Consider the following 19407-nt stretch of genomic DNA (forward strand, 5'->3'; position numbering starts at 1 on the left):
ACGTTCCTTTATCCCAAGGGAACACCGAGGCAGGGCTCTGAAGACAATTAATCACCTATGGAATTGATTTATTGATTTACCCTTCCACTGAGCATTTCAGGGCCCTTCCAGCATCGCATCTACAATAGTACCCACATCAGAGAAAGGGTGCCACCTAACTCAAATACACAAAATAATATTCTGTTAAGTAACTTGCCGTTAAAAAATGCTCAGAACAGATTTAGGAATTGGGATTAATACAGCATCTCTGGTAGCATTATTGCGTCTAGAGTAAGCCCAACCTCACTCCAGGCAGCACAAGCAAATATGGACTATACTGAGTTACTGTCTGAATGGAGTGATCACTGGACCATCTCTTGAGGCAGAAGGTTTAGGTTCAATTCAGACGTGAGCTCTCAACACGAGATTGCGTCTAATGGGTAAGGGTTCCCCTTCCCCAACATGGCTTTCATGCATGGTGGAACCTTACCTAGAAGACACTCACTCAGAAGGACTCAGAAGGTAAAAACTATGTAGAATGGAATGGGAAACTACAATTACTCTTTCCGAGAAAGGGGCTCAAGCATCTCTCATGAATCTCCTGTGCTGCAACAAAAAGTCAATAGTTTTGATTGAGTGCATAGTTTTATTCTAACTGGGTTTCAGCTTTATTGGAGCAATCACTTCAGCTCAAAGCTGTAGTTTACAAATTATGTACAAAGAATTAACGATTTGCATGAATGCAGAAAATTCTAGTAATAACCATCATTGAAACTGATTGGTCAACATTTTAAGTATTAAGGATTGCTGATTTTATGGAGAACTACAGATTACCAGATGTTACTGACTTATACAATTTCTTTTAAACAAATGCCAAAGTTTTAAAGGAACATATTATACCTTTACAACAAAAACAGAAAATACTGGACAATGTCAGCAAGTCTGACAGCATCTGTGGAGAGAAATGGGAGCTCACGTTTCAACTCTGGATGACTCTTTGTCAAAGCTTCCAAAGGCATGCATTCAGCATGTCGTTTACATATCATACACACAGGAGGGGTAAACAATGCATCATGGCAAAAAGCTGCTGACAAAATGTTCCTGCATGCATAAATCCATTGCACTGTAACCTGAGGAGGGACATTCCTTTCTCTTCCAACTTCCTCCAAATTTGTGAAGATTCCTTTTTATTGATCATGCACATTGTTGAAATCATAGCTTGTGAGGCAGGCCTACAATTCAGACTCTGCACAAATTACTCTCCCATGACCACATGAGTCATAGTGAAGCCATATTGCCAATCTACAGTTATCACCTGTGTTATCTGCTACGTTATGAAACATTTTTGCAGCATAATATTTTTCAATGATGCAAGCTCAAGAAGAAAGGTTGCAAAACTTAGTTATACATTAACAGCAGCTAGTTCGGAATTCTTGGCACAGTGACTGATGACACTGAACTTCAACCAAAGGATTCAGATGCCCTAAAGTAATACATTGGATGGAATGACATCCAAAACCACAAGAGCAGTTTGAGATTTCTACCCACTATTTACACTGCGCTATAATCGATCCATTTCAACAAGTGAAAGAAGCAGTCTTATTTTTGCCAAACAAAATCTCATTTTAGGCCAACATTCACAAATATACGTTACAGCTCCACTCACTTCATCGTGATCTGGAGAAAGACTCCTGAATGATCGTTCTGTCCCTTCTCTAGTCCCCAAAATTGACAGCTGGGCCTTCATACTTTGGTTCATTCTTTTAGTGCTGGCAGATGATGCTATTGTGGCAGCCAACCGTGTTGATGACTGTAGAATCAAGCCCACTTTTTCAGTAAAGAAAAAGCTAAAGACAGACAAATCTTCTGCCTTGCATACATTCTGAGATCCTGCGTTCATCAGTATTGCTACAAGGCGTGCATTTTTGTAGCACCTTCAGGACATTCTTTAACGGCCAATAAAATACTTTTAAGGTACAGTCACTGTTAAGAGTGTAGGAGTTACAGCAAACTCCCAGAAACAGCGAAGATTATGCACAGATAATCAGTGATTACAACCAGTAAACTAAGAATTTATAAAATAATTAAATTAAACCCAGAATTATCAGGCAAACCTCCTTCAAATACTTTTGCTGAAAAATGTGAACAGTGAATGAAGTCAGTGTTGCAGATAAAATGAAGATTTTCTAATTCTGGTACCCAAATGTCACAATGAAGCACTGCCTCAGCAGGTCACAGGGTCACACAGATGCTAAAATTCCCTTTATTCCAGTCCAAGACCACCTGGCCCTCCCCCACAGATCTCACACACAACCAGACACACTGGTCATTGTATCTTTCCACATCCCATCCTAATGGGTTGTTACAATGATTGGCGATTAGAAAGATAATTGTTATTATTCGTACTCCAAACTGTGGCAAATTGTGTGCTGTGTGCTTTTCCAAACTCTTTACACATTGGACCTGTGCAAACCATTGTTGAGAGGGAGGAGGGGCAGGGGCACCAGTTCCAAAGACACAAATAAAACCTCAGTGTCCCCATCCCGTAAGAAACTTCCTTTCTCTAGCCACAATTACCAACAAGACTCGTCACTTCAAGAACAATGATGTAACAGCAGAGTACAGCAAAGCTTACTTACAAAGCTCTCTGATACTTCTGTTTCGCGACATTTAAAAAAAAATTTAGAATGCACAATTCTTTTTTTCCAATTAATGGGGTAATTATCGTGGCCAATCCACCGACCCTGTACATCTTTGGGTTGTGGGGACGAAACCCACGCAAACACAGGTGGAAATTTGCAAACTCCACACGGATAGTGACCCAGAGCCGGGATTGAACCTGGGACCTCGGCGCCGTGAGACAGCAGTGCTAACTATTGCCCCACTGCTGGGGTTTATTCCAGAGTTTATTAAGGGCAGCATGGTAGGACAGTGGTTAGCACTGTGGCTTCACAGCTGGGGGGGGGGGGGGAAAGAGTTTCTAGGGTCTTGTTTTGACAAAACAAGGCCCATGAAAACAAACTCATTCAAATCAAACAATCTCTCATCATCTTTTATCCAGAGAACGGTTGGAATGTGCAATCCGCTACCACATGGATGCATTGAGGCATATCTGGCATAGATCCAGCTATGGCTGGATATTTCGGCCGCACCCGTTGTTAAGATTGCCATGGACAGGACAGGGACTATGTAAAGGTCCGTTGACCTCAGGCGGGAATTTCGGGTCACAGGGCGGGCGCAGCTGAGAAATCCTGCCCTATATAAACTGGAGGGAGAAAAGAACAAAAGGAAATGCTGATAGGATGTGAAGTATGGTGGAGGAGGCTCATGTGGAGCAGAAACACTGGCATGGACCAGATGGATCAAATGGTCTGCTCCTATGTTGCTAATCAGTAATTATTTGGTAGAAGCACAATTTGATGTTAATAATACGATGATTTCTATATAGCTGTGAATGACATTTCTTCTGGCTTGTATGCTTGTGCGATATAAATCCCTTTGGATACGCAATAAAAATAAATGAAGATTTTTGCAATGGGAACTTGCACACACTGGAGTGGGAAGTGCAATTTAATCACAAGGCCGGTAGTAGGACTGGATGACATAAGGCAACATCTACGATCAGTGTAGACAGAGGTTTCAAAAGATACATTCGGAAAAATGTTTGTCAGCTCTTTGTAAAGAAATAATTATCGAGATAATAAAAGAAAATATATATAGTTTTTTTTAAACCAAAGTAAGCCCAGAAATGGTTTGGATGGATGGACGGCATCATGATCAGCTAGAGAATTAGAGGCTCCAGACCATTGCAACAGCCTTGCAGATCCCCACGTCGTGGTAATTGAAGTAACACAGGCCAGCAAAAGTGACAGCTGACAGTATCAGGAGGCCCATCTTGGCTAGCTTCACCTTGGTCTCTCCACGCACGTAATCTGTGACTATTTCCCCAAGTCCCCTGAAAGAAAACAGATTGGTGAAGGAAAACAAAATTAACTGAGGAAATAAGCAGGCAGTGAGATTGTAAACAAAATCCCAAATCATTGTACAGACCATGCATTTCACAGTGCACAGTGAATGCCTATTTACCGAGGTTGTAATTTAGAATAATAAACAGGTCACTCCTCCGCCCTGCTATAATGTCATTGCAAACATAGAACATGGAACGATACAGCGCAGTATGCAACCCACGATGTTGCACCGAAACAAAAGCCATCTAACCTACACTATGCCATTATCATCCATATGCTTATCCAATAAACTTTTAAATGCCCTCAATGTTGGCGAGTTCACTACTGTTGCAGGTAGGGCATTCCACGGCCTCACCACTCTTTGCGTAAAGAACCTACCTCTGACCTCTGTCCTATATCTATTACCCCTCAGTTTAAAGCTATGTCCCCTCGTGCTAGCCATTTCCATCCGCGGGAGAAGGCTCTCACTGTCCACCCTATCTAACATGTTATAGAGTCATTGAGTCATAGATGTTTACAGCATGGAAACAGGTCCTTCGGCCCAGCTTGTCCATGCCGCACAGTTTCTATCATTAAGCTAGTCCTACTTGCCCGCATTTAGCCCATATCTCTCCATGACTTTTTAAATCAAATATTTGGCAGGATGACTGATTTTCAAGATGATTTTTTTGATTATCTTTCTGTTCCATGTTAATGGTTTATTGGTTGCTGTGTGATGGCCGGTAGTTTTCCTAGGACTAGCACTTCTTGATTGGTTGTATTCCATCTCACTTGGTTACTTTGTCTCAGAAGCTAATGTTGTTACTTAATGGGTGATAAATCAGAAGGATGAAGGTCAAAAGATAAGAATCTTTGCTTCAGCTGGCGGTTCTTTAGAACACTAGTCTCTGGTTTACAGCCGATAATGGGTTTCTTTGTAGAGTCATTAATTCAGGTTAGACAATACAGTATTCACAGGCAGCAGGCTTTCTAGAGAAATGCCTTATTTCTCATTCTGGGCCTTCAGCTCAAGTTGTGTGTTCAGGCCTATATATTTCTGGAGAGACACTCTATTTCACATCAAACCTTGCTTCCATTTTGTGGTTTGACTTCAGGCCTCTGCAGTCTTAGGAGAATGGCACACAGACTTGCTGGAGAGAGAGAGTCCGCCCCTACTGTGGCCTTCTTGAGAGGATTAGTTAGATCTTTTTGGAGAGAGTTAGTTAGATCTCTTCATCCAGGCTGCCAGAATCAAAACTGGAACCTCGTGACTCTGAAACAATTCCAGTGGGATCTGATCCAATCACCACCTGTTACCGAGCTGAGCACAGTCTTTTGTGCCAATTGATCGGCCACTAAGTAAATCAATCAAACAGAGTCATTACTGATGCCGTCCAGTCTGCACTCACCAGTCTAAACCAGCACAGCCTTCTGGATTCTGCAGCTTGAATCATCCCAGTTAGGGGCATACACGTTGACCAAGGCTGCTGGGGTATTCAACAGGGAGCCACAATCAGTAACATATCAACCACTGGGGTCAGCAATAGTCTGAGAAGAGGAGACCTGGGCCCTTTTACACCCCGGCCCTACCATTGAAACTGGAATGAAAAACGTGTCCAACCCAACCGTTGCACAGCCTGGTTTAATCTTTAATATGTAATGTTTTTCCTGCAAAAAGACTATCAGAGATGAACCGTGCTGGACCGTTTTCCAGGGCCGTTCAAACCCCTAACATTCCAGGTAACCAGACAGCTTGCAGGTCTCCCATCACCCCTCAAACCAGAGTCAGCCATTCCCAAAGAGAGATATTAAGACAAGGGACACAACTAAGATAAAGCAAAATGATCCACCCAAGATGGTCACCGAGCCAAGTCAGATGACTCAGGGAGACCAGCAGACACCGTCAGCAAACTAACACTAAAATCCAACCCTCCCCACCCCAAAACGCCATCACAGTTGAATATAACCACACCCAAAAGCAAATGGAATGGGGGTGACAATAACTTGACCTAAAGCCGAAAATTAATAAAGCTAAACACAAGTTGTAAACTGGATAGATAGAGCGGACGTTCAGTGACTTTTTCCTCGGGTAGATGTAGCTGTTACAAGGGGGCATAACTAAGGTTCATGGTGGAAGATGTAGGAGGTATGACAGAGGTAGGTTCTTTACTCAGAGAGTGGTTGGGGTGTGGAACGCACTCCCAGCTATGGTAGTGCAGTCGGACACTTTAGGAACTTTCAAGCGGTTATTGGATAGGCATATGGAGTGCGCTAGAATGATTGGGAGTAGGTTGATTTGATCTTAGTTTCAGACTAGTTGGGCACAACATTGTGGGCCGAAGGGCCTGTACTGTGCTGTACAGTTCTATGTTCTATACCCACCTTGCCCATGTAACCGTCTAACTGCTTTTTAAAGGAAGTTAATGTACAATATAATAATCTTCATTGTCACAAATAGGCTTACGTTAACACTGCAATGAAGTTATTGTGAAAAGCCCCTAGTCGCCACATTCCAGTGCCTGTTCAGGTACACAGAGGGGCAATTCAAAATGTCCAAATTACCTAACAGCACATCCTTCGGGACTTGTGGGAGGAAACTGGAGCACCCGGAACTGGAGACCATGCAGACACAGGGAGGACGTGCAGACTTCGCACAGTGACTCAAGCTGGGAATCGAACCTGGGAGTCTGGAGCTGTGAAGCAACAGTGCTAACCACTGTGCTATACCGTGCCATCCAATGTAATGTTATGCAAGTCTAATGTAAGCCTACTTGTGACAATAAAAACGATTATATTATAAATAGCCTTCCCAGTTCCTACATTTAGAAAGATTTTTTTGCAGTGAAGAAAGCCAAAGCAGAAAAAGTCAAGTGAGTGACGCAAAAACAACATTAGAGAGAGCAGCAAACTGAAGAATGATCCCGAGTGATATTCCACTTTCAGGAATCGTCACCAGACAAATCTGAAGAACTAAAACTGGGCAGAAAGGTCAGATTTGGGATTTCCGCAGTGATTCCATTCCTACAATAGCTGCTCACATCCCTCGGCTGCGCAGGGCATTGTATATTTGTAGCAAAGAAGGAAAATAGAAAAATTTGCTCCAAGGTATCCAGAACTGGCTGTGAAGTGGCACTCAAGCGCTCCAAGGAGACACTTCTGGAAATATTTCCCAACAGCAATCTAACTTCTGTCCCTCTGCTGCAGAAATAGAGAAAAGAAAGCCTAGGAAAAGGGGAAAGGAATAGTAGCATTCTCATCTCTAAGTCAGAAGGTCATGAGTTCAAGCCTCATTGCAGAGTTGAGCACCCAATCTAGGTCAAATTTTATAAAAGCAGTTTTGAAGAAATTTACTGCAGTGTGGGAGGTGATGAGCAATTTTAAATCAACGTCCCGCTATTACGGAGTTTCCATCAAGAGTAAATAGTCTTTAAATACGCACTATCAAAGCCCATCAGCATTATTAAAAGCTCTTATTCTTTACCCTGGCCTTCCATGTCAGTTAAAACATTTCCAGTTGGCCTTTCCATTTATCTCTAACACGTCAACATTTTACACTCTCTTCATGGACTTTCTATGATGGGATACACACAATACTCCAAAGGTGGCCCAACCATTACCATGCACAATTATATACCTGCTGTACATTATGAAATCCTTTGTTTCCCAGGTTAGTTTAGTTCTCTCAGTTTTCTCCATTGCTCCCTGAGGTGTTGCATCTCGGTGACAAACTTCTAATCTATCTATTCTAAACACCAGTCACCATCCTTTGGATCAGGGTAGAGAAAATACTAAAAGAACAAAAGAAGTTAAAAGATAGAATCACCAGCGCAAAACATTATTTGTGGTTGCTTCAAGCAGAGCTATAAACAACACAACTAAAGGGGCAGTGTTATGGGATGTGGGCGCAGGCAGTTTATCACTTGAGCAGGTACTGCAGAGCAGGATGTCACATATCTGTTTTTAAATGGAAGAAAGTACCCAATAGCACAGGCCTGTCCAAAACATTCAACAAGATGGACCATAAACCTAACAGTTAAAAGGCAGATTTTGCCATTGCATAACTGGTTTGGCCAAGTTTACTTTGGTCACCGAAGGTGCTAACTCAACCCTGATGATAATAATCTTTATAGTCACAAGTAGGCTTACAATAACACTGCAATGAAGTGACTGAAAATCCCCTAGTCGCCACATTCCGGCGCCTGCTCGGGTACACAGAGGGAGGATTCAGAATGTCCAATTCACCTAACAACACGTCTTTCCGGACTTGTGGGAGGAAACTGGAGGAAACCCACGCAGACACGGGGAGAACATGCAGACTCCACACAGACAGTGACCCAAGCCGGGAATCGAACCTGGGACCCTGACACTGTGAAGCAACTGATAGCCCCTGTGCTACCCTGCCGCCCACACGGTAATGGCTTGGCAGCCATCAGCAGAGGCTGGGCATCTTGCTTAAGTGAGCACGCTTGGTGTGCAAACCTGCAGAGAAAGCAGGTTCAAGCTATTTGACTAAAGTTCCGACAAAGAGTTGCCCGGTCTACAAACAATAGCTCCACTTTCTCTTCACAGATGCTGCCAGACCAGCTGAGATTGTCCAGCATTTTCTGTTTTCGTTTCAGATTCCAGAATGCACAGTAATTTGCTTTTATGTGAACTGGACTCTGTTCTCGTGCACTATTTTCTCGCAGTATTCAGAATGAATCGTGCCTATCACGTTTAAGGTTACCACACTGCTTTACAAGCAAGGTTATTCATCCAGTTACTGCTCTATTCCTGTTTCCCGGTCTCTTCTCCCCCCTCCACCCACCCCCCCCCCCCCCCCCCCCAACACCAACGGCCGGAATAGGTGACTATCGCTCGATTTTAGTCCAGTTACTGTAAACTCGTCAAATAAATTTCCCTCATGGAACAAACAAACAGCGGTGAAATGTATGTTCATAACCATCAAACACAAAAGTATTCTTTCGAACCAGGAAATTCAGTCACATGTATTGATTTCAGAGAAGTTTCAGTAAATGTGTGGGTTAACCACAACAAATTCTATTTTCAGCTCAAGGACCCAAGGACCAGAGAAATTGAATTTGTATCTGAGACAAAAAAAGTATCAATTCTCTTTCGTCGGCACACCAACGTTGATTAATTGCAGAAGTACATTTATTGTAAACAGACTTAGAAATCAGTCATGTGCCAGCCATCACCAACATGAAAACTGCATTCACCAGTGTACAGTTCAGTTAGTGGACATAATCGAACAATGTGGAACATGGTTTGCAATTTATCCCAAACAGCAGCAATTTATGTTTATAGGGCATTTTAATGTAGTGAAATATCCAAGACACTTCTCAGCACCATTATCAATACTTGACCAGACAGAACATTTTAAAGATCAACCTATTTGGAGATGTCAAAGGGGAATGCCAGCATTAAGGGCCAAGACAGCTATATGGCCACTGATGATGGGCTGATTATAACCAGGGATGTAGGACAGGAGATTACACAGATAACGAGGGATCAGCATTTCAGAAGGACTTGAAAACATAGTTCGGAAGGTCCAATAGGCGAAGAATTGAGGCACACTGACTCCACCCAGTTCAGAAGCAAATTGGTCACTCTTGTCCAGAACATTCATTTGGTTTCTATTGAGCAAGAAACACGGGCATCCTCGGCATGCAGAGCAGAGCAGCAACTGACACTGGTTAGCAAATCTTTGCCTTCCTAATTTCTCCCCAACGAATCTGAGGGTTGTTGAGTGATGCTGAGGGCAGAGCTGCACCCTTCTCTTCCTTGGGTATAAGGCCGTAAGATTGAGTAGTAGACCATTCGGCCCATCGAGTCTACCCACCATTCAATGAGATCATGGTCGATCGGATGCAATCCTCAACTCCACTTTCCTGCCTTATCCCCATAACCCTTGATTCCCTTCCTGATTAAAAGTCTCTCCATCTCAGCCTTGAACATACATAATGATCCAGCCTCTACAACCCTCTGCAGTAAAGAATTCTACAGATTCATACCCTCAGAAAAGGAATTTATCCTCATATAACTTAATGGGCGACCCCTTACTCTGAGATTATGCCCCCTATTCGTAGACTCTCCCACCGGGGGAAACATCCTCTCAGCATCTACCCTGTCACCTCTCATTCTTCTGACTCCAATGAGGACAGACCCAATCTACTCAACCTCTCCTCATAAGAAAATCCTCCCATACCCGGGATCAACCTAGTGAACCTTCTCTGGACTGCCGCCAATGCCAGTCTATCTTTCCTTAGATAAGGGAGCAAAACTGTTCACAGTATTCCAGCTGTGGTCTAATTTGTGCCTTGTGCCTTGTATAGTTTCAGCAGGGCTTCCCTATGCTTCCTTATTTTTAGACTCTCATTCCCTTTGAAATAAATAGATAAATAGGATATTTACCATCCCTATTACCTGCTGGACATGCATGCTAGCTTTTAGTGATTTATGCACGAGGACGCCCAAATCCCTGTGCTGCACGTTTCTGCAGTCTTTCTCCATTTTAATAATATTCAGCTCCTTTATTCTTCCCAAGTGCATAACTTCATATTTTCAGACATATTCCATCGGTCAGGTTTTTGCCCACTCACTTAACCTGTCTATATGCCTCTGTAAACTCGTGTTATCCGCACCACTTGCCTCCCAGCTATTTTTGTGCCATCTACAAACTTGGCAATAGTGCATTCGCTTCCCGCGTCCAAGTCATTAATATATATTGTAAATAATTGTGGCCCCAGCATTGATCTCTGTGGCACTCCACCAGTTATAGGTTGCCATCCTGAAAATGCCCTTCTTATCCAAACTCTCGGTCTTCTATCAGTTAGACAATCCTCTATCCATGCTAATATGCTACCCCAAAACCATGGGCTCTTATCTTAAGTAGCCTTTTGCATGATACCTTATTGAATGATTTTGGAAGTCAAAGTATATTACATCTACTGGTTCCCCTACATCTACCCTGCTCGTTACTACCTCAAAAGAATTGTATCGCCATCTCTGGATTTGGGGCCACCGTCAGCCGCAGCATCTCGGACATTACATCGGCGAACCCCTGCAGCTTCGGAGATGTCCAAAGCATGTAGACGTGATTTGCGGGGCCTCCCTGCGCACCGCCCACACCTATCCTCTACGCCCTCAAAAAAACTACTCATCCTTGCTGTCATATGTGCCCAATTAACTACTTTAAACTGAATGAGGCTTAACCTCCCACACAACAAGGACGCATTCACCCTCCGCAGGGCCTCAGCCCACGTCCCACACCTCCCCTCTCAACTCCTCCTCCAACCTACACTTTATGCCCCCCACCAGGGCCCCTCCCTGTCCATCAACTCTTTGTAGACCTTGGGACACCTTCACCTTCCCCGAACTCATCCCTCAACAATACCTTATCCTGCAACCCCATGGGGCAGCAGCCCAGGAAAGGACGACACCTTTCTCCTCACAAAATCCTAGACCTGCAGGTACCTAAAACCGTTTCCTCGGACAGCTCGTACTTCTTCCAGGTTCTCCAACCTTGCAAACTTTCTCCCTATAAACAGGCCACCAAATCGCTCTATCCTTGCTCGCCGCCACCCACAAAACCTTGAGCCTAACCCCGCCCCCCCGGCGCAAACTATGGTTGTCGCAGACCTTGTTGTTAACTTTTGGTTGGTTCAATTGGCTCTGTTTTATAACCTTTGCTCTCGAGTCGCCAGGTACCTTTATGATACCGCCACAAGGTTCAAGTTCAAGTAATGATCAATAACTCAATACACCAATTAGTAAGATTCAAATCAAAGCACATTTATTATACACAGTAATCGCTACTCATGCATAAATTCCACTTCTAAGCTACTTCTACAACTAACAGGCCAATACTTAGCTTCGGACTGGCCCACCAGGTCAGGGGAACAAATGGCCTTTCGTTCGGGTTCTGAGTCTGCGGGATTCAAAGGTTGGTACGGGCTGGTAGCTAGGAGCGCCTATCTCGTAGCGCGCGTTGACTTAAGACTTACGGGCTCTTGGCGGCAGCTGAACCGGTCACTGTCAAGGGTTGGTTCGCATTGCTGAGTGACCCTGTCAAGAAGGACGATTTGAACTTGGGGGCTTAACTTTATAGTCCCCAGGGGCTTCCCGCCTTTCGGGGCGGACCCTGTACCTGGTTCCAAGTGATTGGACTTCGTTCCAATCGCTTGGTTCGATTTCTCCAATACTGGAGCGGTTCCCTGATCGATGGGCGGTCTTGAGATGTCCGTTAACCTCTTTTGTGTTGGCTCCTGCTGGCGCCGAGGAGTCTGGCTTGGCCTTGTTTATCCCAAATGTTTTGATTGTTCCCGGGGATCGCTCATCGGTATGTAGATGTCTGTGACATTATTATGCCGATGGTCGCTTGTATCGATGCTGTCTGGGCTTTTGCAGAGTTTAATACACAGTAAACTTGCACCTGCTAGTTTCTGCCTCTGTTGGCTGAATTTCCCTGCAGCCTTTGCTGTTCTCCCTTTTACGTTGGGAGTTGGCCAACCCAGGTGGCTACAACTTGTGCCCACACCGAGGCACCCTCCAGTCCCAAATGCTGCCTCCACTGATCCCACACCCTTAAAGCGGACTGTAGCGGTTCAGGGCGGTGGCTTACCATCACCTTCAAGGATAAATCAGGTATGGGCAACAAATGCTGACCATGCCAAAGACACTCGCATCCCATGAAGAAAACTCATGAAGGTGTAAATTTATAAATTTCTTACATGTTCAGTGTCCAACAAGCAAAAGGATAAAAACCATCTTAAAACAGAAGTGAACCACAAAGAATAGCATGACACATATATTTTAAATTTGGTAGACTATTATTTATGCATACTTCACATAAAAAATTAGGACTCAGAACTAAAAGCCTTTCTACACTTCCAGCACAGACCTCAAAAGCTAGATTGGCAGGGTGAAAGGTCATATCCTCCTATTTTCTTGGATAACGGAAGCTGGCAATGGGTCTCGTGTAACCATTCAGACTGGATCCCTCTTCAACTTCCTGTCTCTGCAGACACTGCCTGACCTGCAGATTGTTTCTAACATTTTCTGTTTTTATTTCAGAAGGGAAGGCTTTTCTGCCTCTCCCAAAGACACTGGTCCATAACATAAGAAATTGGAGGAGGACTATACCACTTCGGAGCTGCGCGGTGGCGCAGTGGCACAGTGGTTAGCACCGCTGCCTCAAAGCACCGAGGACCCAGGTTCGATCCTGGCCCCAGGTCACTGTCCATGTGAGGTTTGCACATTCTCCCCGTGTTTGCGTGGGTCTCACCCCCACAACCCAAAGATGTGCAGGGTAAGTGGATTGGCCATGCTAAATTGCCCCTTACTTGGGAAAAAAAGAATTGGATGCTCTAAATCTATTTTAAAAAGTAGTAGACCACTCGGCTCATCAGTCCTCCTCTACCATTCAATACGATCACGGCTGATCTTTGGGCTTCAACTCAATTTCCTCGGCCACTCTCCATCTGTCTGTCCCAGCCTTAAAATATTTTCAGCAATGGAGCATCCACAAACCTCCGGGGGAGAGAATTCCAAAGATTCACAACTCTTTGAGTGATGAATATCCTCCTCATCTCAGCCCTAATGACTGGCCGCTTATCGTGTGACTGTACCTTTAAGATTTCCTGATCAGTGGAAACAATCTCAGCATCCGCCCGATTAAGCCCCCTTAGAATTTTGTAGATTTCAATTAGATTGTCTTTCATCCTTCTAAACGCCAGAGAATATGAACCCGATTTACTCAGCCTCTCGAGTTTCTTACCTTCTTTTTTCATTCTTATGACCAAAGTGAATCACTTCACATTTCGCTACATTATACTCCATCTGCCACCTTGTTGTCCATTCACCTAACCTGCTTATATCTCTTTGAAGCCTCTCTGTGTGCTCCCCACAGTTTAGCTTTCCACCTAACTTGGTATCATCAGCAAACTCCTATTCACTTACCGAATTACTTATGGGAGCTAATCAACTTGCCAGTATCTCACTCAATTGGCCACTCGGCATTGGACAGTCCCTAAGCAACAAGTGTCAACAGGCTGCTAGATCATCCCAATCCAACCATACGCAATATCCAAACAAGTGTTGGGGCAGCACAGTGGCGAGCACTGCTGCCTCATGGCACAGAGGACCTGTGTTCGATCCAGTCCCGGGTCATTGTCCGCGTGGAGTTTGCACGTTCTCCCCGTGTCTGCATGGGTCTCACACCCACAACCCAAAGATGTGCAGGGTAGGCGGATTGGCCACAACAAATTGCCCCTTAATTGGAAAAAAAAGAATTGAGTACTCTAAAAATTTTTTTTTTTTTTAAGTGTAAAGGCAGTCTTGGAACTGTAAATCAACGAAGGTGATTCTCTTCTATATTCCTATTCCTCCACTGTCACTAGGTCAAAATCCTGGGAACTCCCTTTCTAAGAACATTGTGGACGTACCTACAGCAGATGGACAGCAGCGATTCAAGAAGGCAACTCACCACCTTCATGGCTCAAGGGTGTTTGGGGATGGGCAATAATTGCTGGCCTTACCAGCACTGCTCAGATCCGATGAATGCATAAAAAAATCTAAAGGAAACAATCCCAATTTCCCGTCACATAAATGAACTACCACACCCCTCCTCTGTCATTCTTCCCGAGTAGTCTACCTTGTCCCAATAATTCATTGAGAAAAAAATAGACGATAAATTACCCACAAGAACTTAAAAAGTGATCATACCAGTGACCATGGAGAGTGACAGCTGCAGCCAGTGAGTAATCCATGACACCTCCCGGGTAGATGTAGGCCGCAGGAAAAAGGCCCAGTAATGCTACACTTAGTATCCGTTCACTAGTCCAGTGTAGAGAGGCAGCTTTTGAACCAGCTAACAGAAGAGAGAATAAAATGAGATGCAATAACTGGACTTCATGATGTCGATAACACGATGTACAAATCTAGCTAACCACGCTAATGTAATTGTACAGTACCTGCCACGTAAACGACCCTATGATTCCAGTTTGCAAATCAGAATTGTTGCAGAAACCAATTTCTGGAGGAGGGTTTAAAAACTCCGATAATTCAGTTATTCTTTTGTGAAAAAAATTATTCCAACGATTTAGACTTAGAAACGGTGAATCAAAAGTAAACTGGGATAAATACAAACAGAAAATACGGCACTGTTAGAAATTGCGCAACATTAGGAATTCAGGTCAAATTTCAGGTGCTTGTTTTTGCGGTTAGAACAATTGGAAGGGAGGCAGATTTGATAGAAGGTGGAACAGGTGAGATTATCTGTGAATCACATTAGGACATCTTTCCAATCCATGGTCATTCCTAATTATGCTCTCAATCTCATTATCTGAAGTCTGTATTTCTGCATCACTCACATTTACTTAAACACAAGCGAAAATGGAATGTCACAAGAATTAAGTGTTATTGCTCACAATATACGTCTATGAACATTGCTCCATGAAATGGTGTTACAACATAATTCATTATTTTCCTGTTAACCTACTGTGCCCTAGCTCCGGTTGCTGTCCTTCCTGTGGTTAAATGAAAGGCTAATTACTCTCCTTCCCACACATGGCTCCTCTGAGAAGTTATCAGTTTCTTGGAAATGTTGGCAGAGTTGAAATCAAGTCCTTCCTCTTTTTCTTCAAAAGTGGCAGAAATACGAATGTATAAAACTTTCCTTTGCAGCTTCAGAAACAGTACACAAAAGTAGTACACAAAAACAACTCTGGTCTCTTTACATGGCGGTAAGCAAGATAGCTGCCAAGCAACATGAGACGTAGACAGAATTAGACTTCGGAACCAAAAACGTGATTGCAGAAGGAGCTTCAAGTTCATTTTTGAAAGGGAGAAGACAAGGTGGAAGAGAGCAGACAGGATTACGGGGGACAGGGGCATTGTGGTCACCAGCACTGGAACAGAAGAATGGAAATAAGGAAAAGCCAAGCGCTAAAAGACTGATGTGAACTTACATAGTGTCATGTGACAGTACCTTTAAGAAATGGATGTTTATAAATGGGTGTGTATATAAATATCTGTAGTGAGAGTACCTTTAAGGAATAGGTGTTTACAACTGCAGTGATGTCAGACAGTGGGTGGAGCTGGGCTGTCTGTCAGCTTTCTACTTTCTTTTTAGGCTGATGGCTGCAGGGTGTGTTTTAGTTTCGCTTCAATGTTGGAGCTGAAGCCAGACAGAGCAGGTGTACTGTTGATCTCTCTGCCATGAAAAGACTATCTCTTGATTATTTGGTGAATTCAGAATTATAAATGTTCTCAGTAGTGAATGTAAACCTAATGTGCTTCTGTTAAAAGTTGTTTCTTTTGTCTTTGGGATGTTGTTTGGGAAGTTATTAAGGATTACTTCGTGTTGTATTCTTTGGGGGATGTATTTGAATTGATGGTTGCTAAGATGTTCACTGTATGTTTTAAAAAGGTTAACTTGAATTCATAGAATAAATTGTTTTGTTTTTAAAAATACTTTTCCATTTCTGCTGTACCACACCTGTAGAGTGGGCCGTGTGCTCCCCATACCACAATCTATTAAAAGTTGTGGGTCAGGTGAACTCCATGATACACTTTGGGGTTCTCTAAACTCTGGCCCATAACAATAGTGACTCCTGCCCACATCTCAGGACATACTAAAGCACTTCACAGACAATGAAGTGCAGTCACTATTGTAGGATCCCACAAAAAGCAATGAGATAATGCCCAGATCATGTGTTTTTGTGATGATGGTGGAGGAATAAATGTTGGGCATTGGTAGAACTTGCCTGCTCTTTTCCAAAATAGTTATGAGGGATATTTTACAATAGAGAGAGGATATGGCCTTGGTTTAATGTTATCTCAGGAAGAACACACCTCAGCAACAGCGCAACACTCCCTCAATACTGCACTGAAGTGTCAGTTTAGATTTTGTGCTTGACTCTCTGGAGAAGGTTTGAACCTACAACTTCCTGACTCACGCACCGGAGTGAGAGTCATGGAGCTACAATTACAATAATAATAATCTTTATTGTCACAAGTAGGCTTACATTAACACTGGAATGAAGTTACTGTGAAAATCCCCGATTTGCCACACTATGGCGCCTGTTCGGGTACGCTGAGAGAGAATTCAGAATATCCAATTCACCTAACAGCACGTCTTTCGGGACTTGTGGGAGGAAACCGGAGCACCCGGAAGAAACCTACGCAGACACAGAGGGAACGTGTGGACTCCGCACTGACAGTGACCCAAGCCGGTAAACACCCAAGGAGTGGAAAACGTGCATGCACAAGTGGATGGGGGGATGGGCAACCATGGAGACTTTTGGAAGCAAAGATTTCACTCATGCCATCAACTTAGAGGCACACCAGAATGGGCTGCAAACAGAATTATTGAAGTGCAGGAACTTGTTGTGCCAGTAATTAGGCAGGTCAAAGTATTTTGAACATGTTCCTCCTCGAGTTAGGCAGGTTGAAAGGAGGGCATCAGAGAAGTGACAAGGGTCGACACTTCTTGTCCCGGGTTACACGTCCGCCAGTTAGCAGACGGCAACTGACACCCATTAAAAAGGCACTTCATTAAGCAATTAATGTCTTCAGAACAGATGGGGAAAATTACTAAAAAAGGAGGGGATAAAATTGGATAAAGAACAAAAGGAAATGCTGATAGAGTGAGACGAAGAGGCTCCAACGGCTTAAATGCCAGCAGAGACCAGTTGAACAAAACTGTTTTTGAGCTGTCGGCTCAATTTTACTCAATACTAGTTGAGATCAGGCACTCAATTCAAACTGTGGACACAAATCGACACCCCATGGCTTCATATTAATATGTTTTGTTTGTAAATCCATTATATTTTTGTTTTGTTGCTTTATGCTGAAATATAGTTTCACATTCGCCAGCTACTACGTAAGCCAAGTCATCGGGTACCAGATGGCAACTGAACGGTAGGGAAGACCACAGCTGAGCCCATTTGTGCCCTTTGTGAGCAACCATGCATCTCTCCTATCCAGCAGGAACATTAGCCGAGTTCTCAGGTGCCAAAAGCTAATTATGGTGTCCCAACTGCTCACCCAGTAGAGATCAACTTCTTATTATAAACCAGGAGCCATGTCTGAAACCTTTTGAAAGCAAATAAATAGATTGGTCACAGCACACAGTAGTGAGAAAGATGCAGTTCAGATGTATATTTTAATTTTGTTTATTATTTCCCGATTTAGGACAGATTACTAGACAAATGGCGAGCAGAACATGAATTTGCTACATTAGGTCATAGATTCACTTCTCTAATCCTGCACAGTTAGCTTCTTTAGCAATACCATGACAGCAGGCATTGAGGAGAAGTCAGGCACATTCAAATGCGGGGAGGAAAGGCTTTGTCACTCAACCCTGGGCCACGTGCTCATCACACCATCGCCTGATTAAGGGCCACATTAGGGAGCAACCAATTACAGCAGTTATATGGGCCTGGAGGGGGACAGGGCTGAAAAACAGTTCCTGTGTGAAGCAACCAAACACTCAAATGAATAATTCAGCATGTTTGCATAAGTGAAGCAAACGCACACAGTTAGCAAATTACTGGACATCTTTGGTAACCGCACTAAGGAAGGTACTGATCGCACTGGAGAGGGCAAGAGAAGGCTTCCAGAAATGGAAAATGTTAGGTACAAGGAAAGATTGGATAGACTGGGATTCTTTTTTGGAACAGAAGAGACAGAAAGGAGATTTAACTGAAGGTGTAAACAATTATGAGGGGCATAGTCAGAGTGGATAGGAAGGATGTGGGGCAGCAAGGCAGCACTGTGTTTAGCACTGCTGCCTCACAGCATCAGGAACCGGATTAGATTCCGACCTCGGGTGACTGTGTGGAGTTTGCACGTTCTCTCCGTGTCTGCGTGGGTTTCCTCCGGGTGCTCCGGTTTCCTTCCACAGTCCAAAGATGTGCGGGTTAGGTGAATTGGCTATGATAAATTGCCCCTTAGGGTGGGGTTGCAGGATAAGGTGGGGGAGCGGGCTTAGGTGAGGTGCACTTTTGAAGGGTCAGTGCAGACTTGATGGACCGAATGGCCTCCTTCTGCACTGCAGGGATGCTATGTTCTATAACTTTGTTCCGTTAGCAGAGAGGTCAATAGCCAAGAGTTATATATTTAAAGTAATGGGCAGAATGATTCGAGAGGAGTAATTTTCTCAACCAGTGGGTGTTAGGTGTCTGGAACACATTGTCTGAAATGGTGGCAGGCAGAAATCCTCTTCAGATTAAAAAAAACTCTTGGATATGCGTTTGAGGTCCATAACCACAAGACTCCAGACCAAGGGCTCTTATTTGGCTCTCACGAACACACACTCAGCCAAATGGCTTCTTTCAGGGCTTCAGGTCATTCCAACAAGAGGATACTACTGGGTAATCTTGAATTAGTCATCATCAGTTTAATACCCAACATGCCTCCATCTTCTGCAATTCCCTTCTCTGTATAGAAAATCTTCTGAAAATCTCTCATCACCCAT

At 43.7% G+C, this 19407-nt stretch overlaps 1 protein-coding gene across 1 annotated transcript in view; it reads right to left on the reverse strand.

Moving 5' to 3' along the window:
* Positions 1–605: 605 nt before the first annotated feature.
* The window catches only part of sdhdb (succinate dehydrogenase complex, subunit D, integral membrane protein b), a 28342-nt gene continuing 9540 nt past the window's right edge, over positions 606–19407 (reverse strand). Inside the window, exons 3-4 of the mRNA XM_072486398.1 lie at positions 14652–14796; positions 606–3934 (exon numbers count right to left, since the gene is read on the reverse strand). Coding sequence (XP_072342499.1) covers positions 3769–3934; positions 14652–14796 — 311 coding nt within the window. The 3' untranslated portion in view covers positions 606–3768. The remainder of the gene's footprint in view (positions 3935–14651; positions 14797–19407) is intronic.

Source organism: Scyliorhinus torazame, chromosome 21, assembly GCF_047496885.1.
Source record: "Scyliorhinus torazame isolate Kashiwa2021f chromosome 21, sScyTor2.1, whole genome shotgun sequence".
In the NCBI taxonomy this organism is placed as follows: Eukaryota; Metazoa; Chordata; class Chondrichthyes; order Carcharhiniformes; family Scyliorhinidae; genus Scyliorhinus; species Scyliorhinus torazame.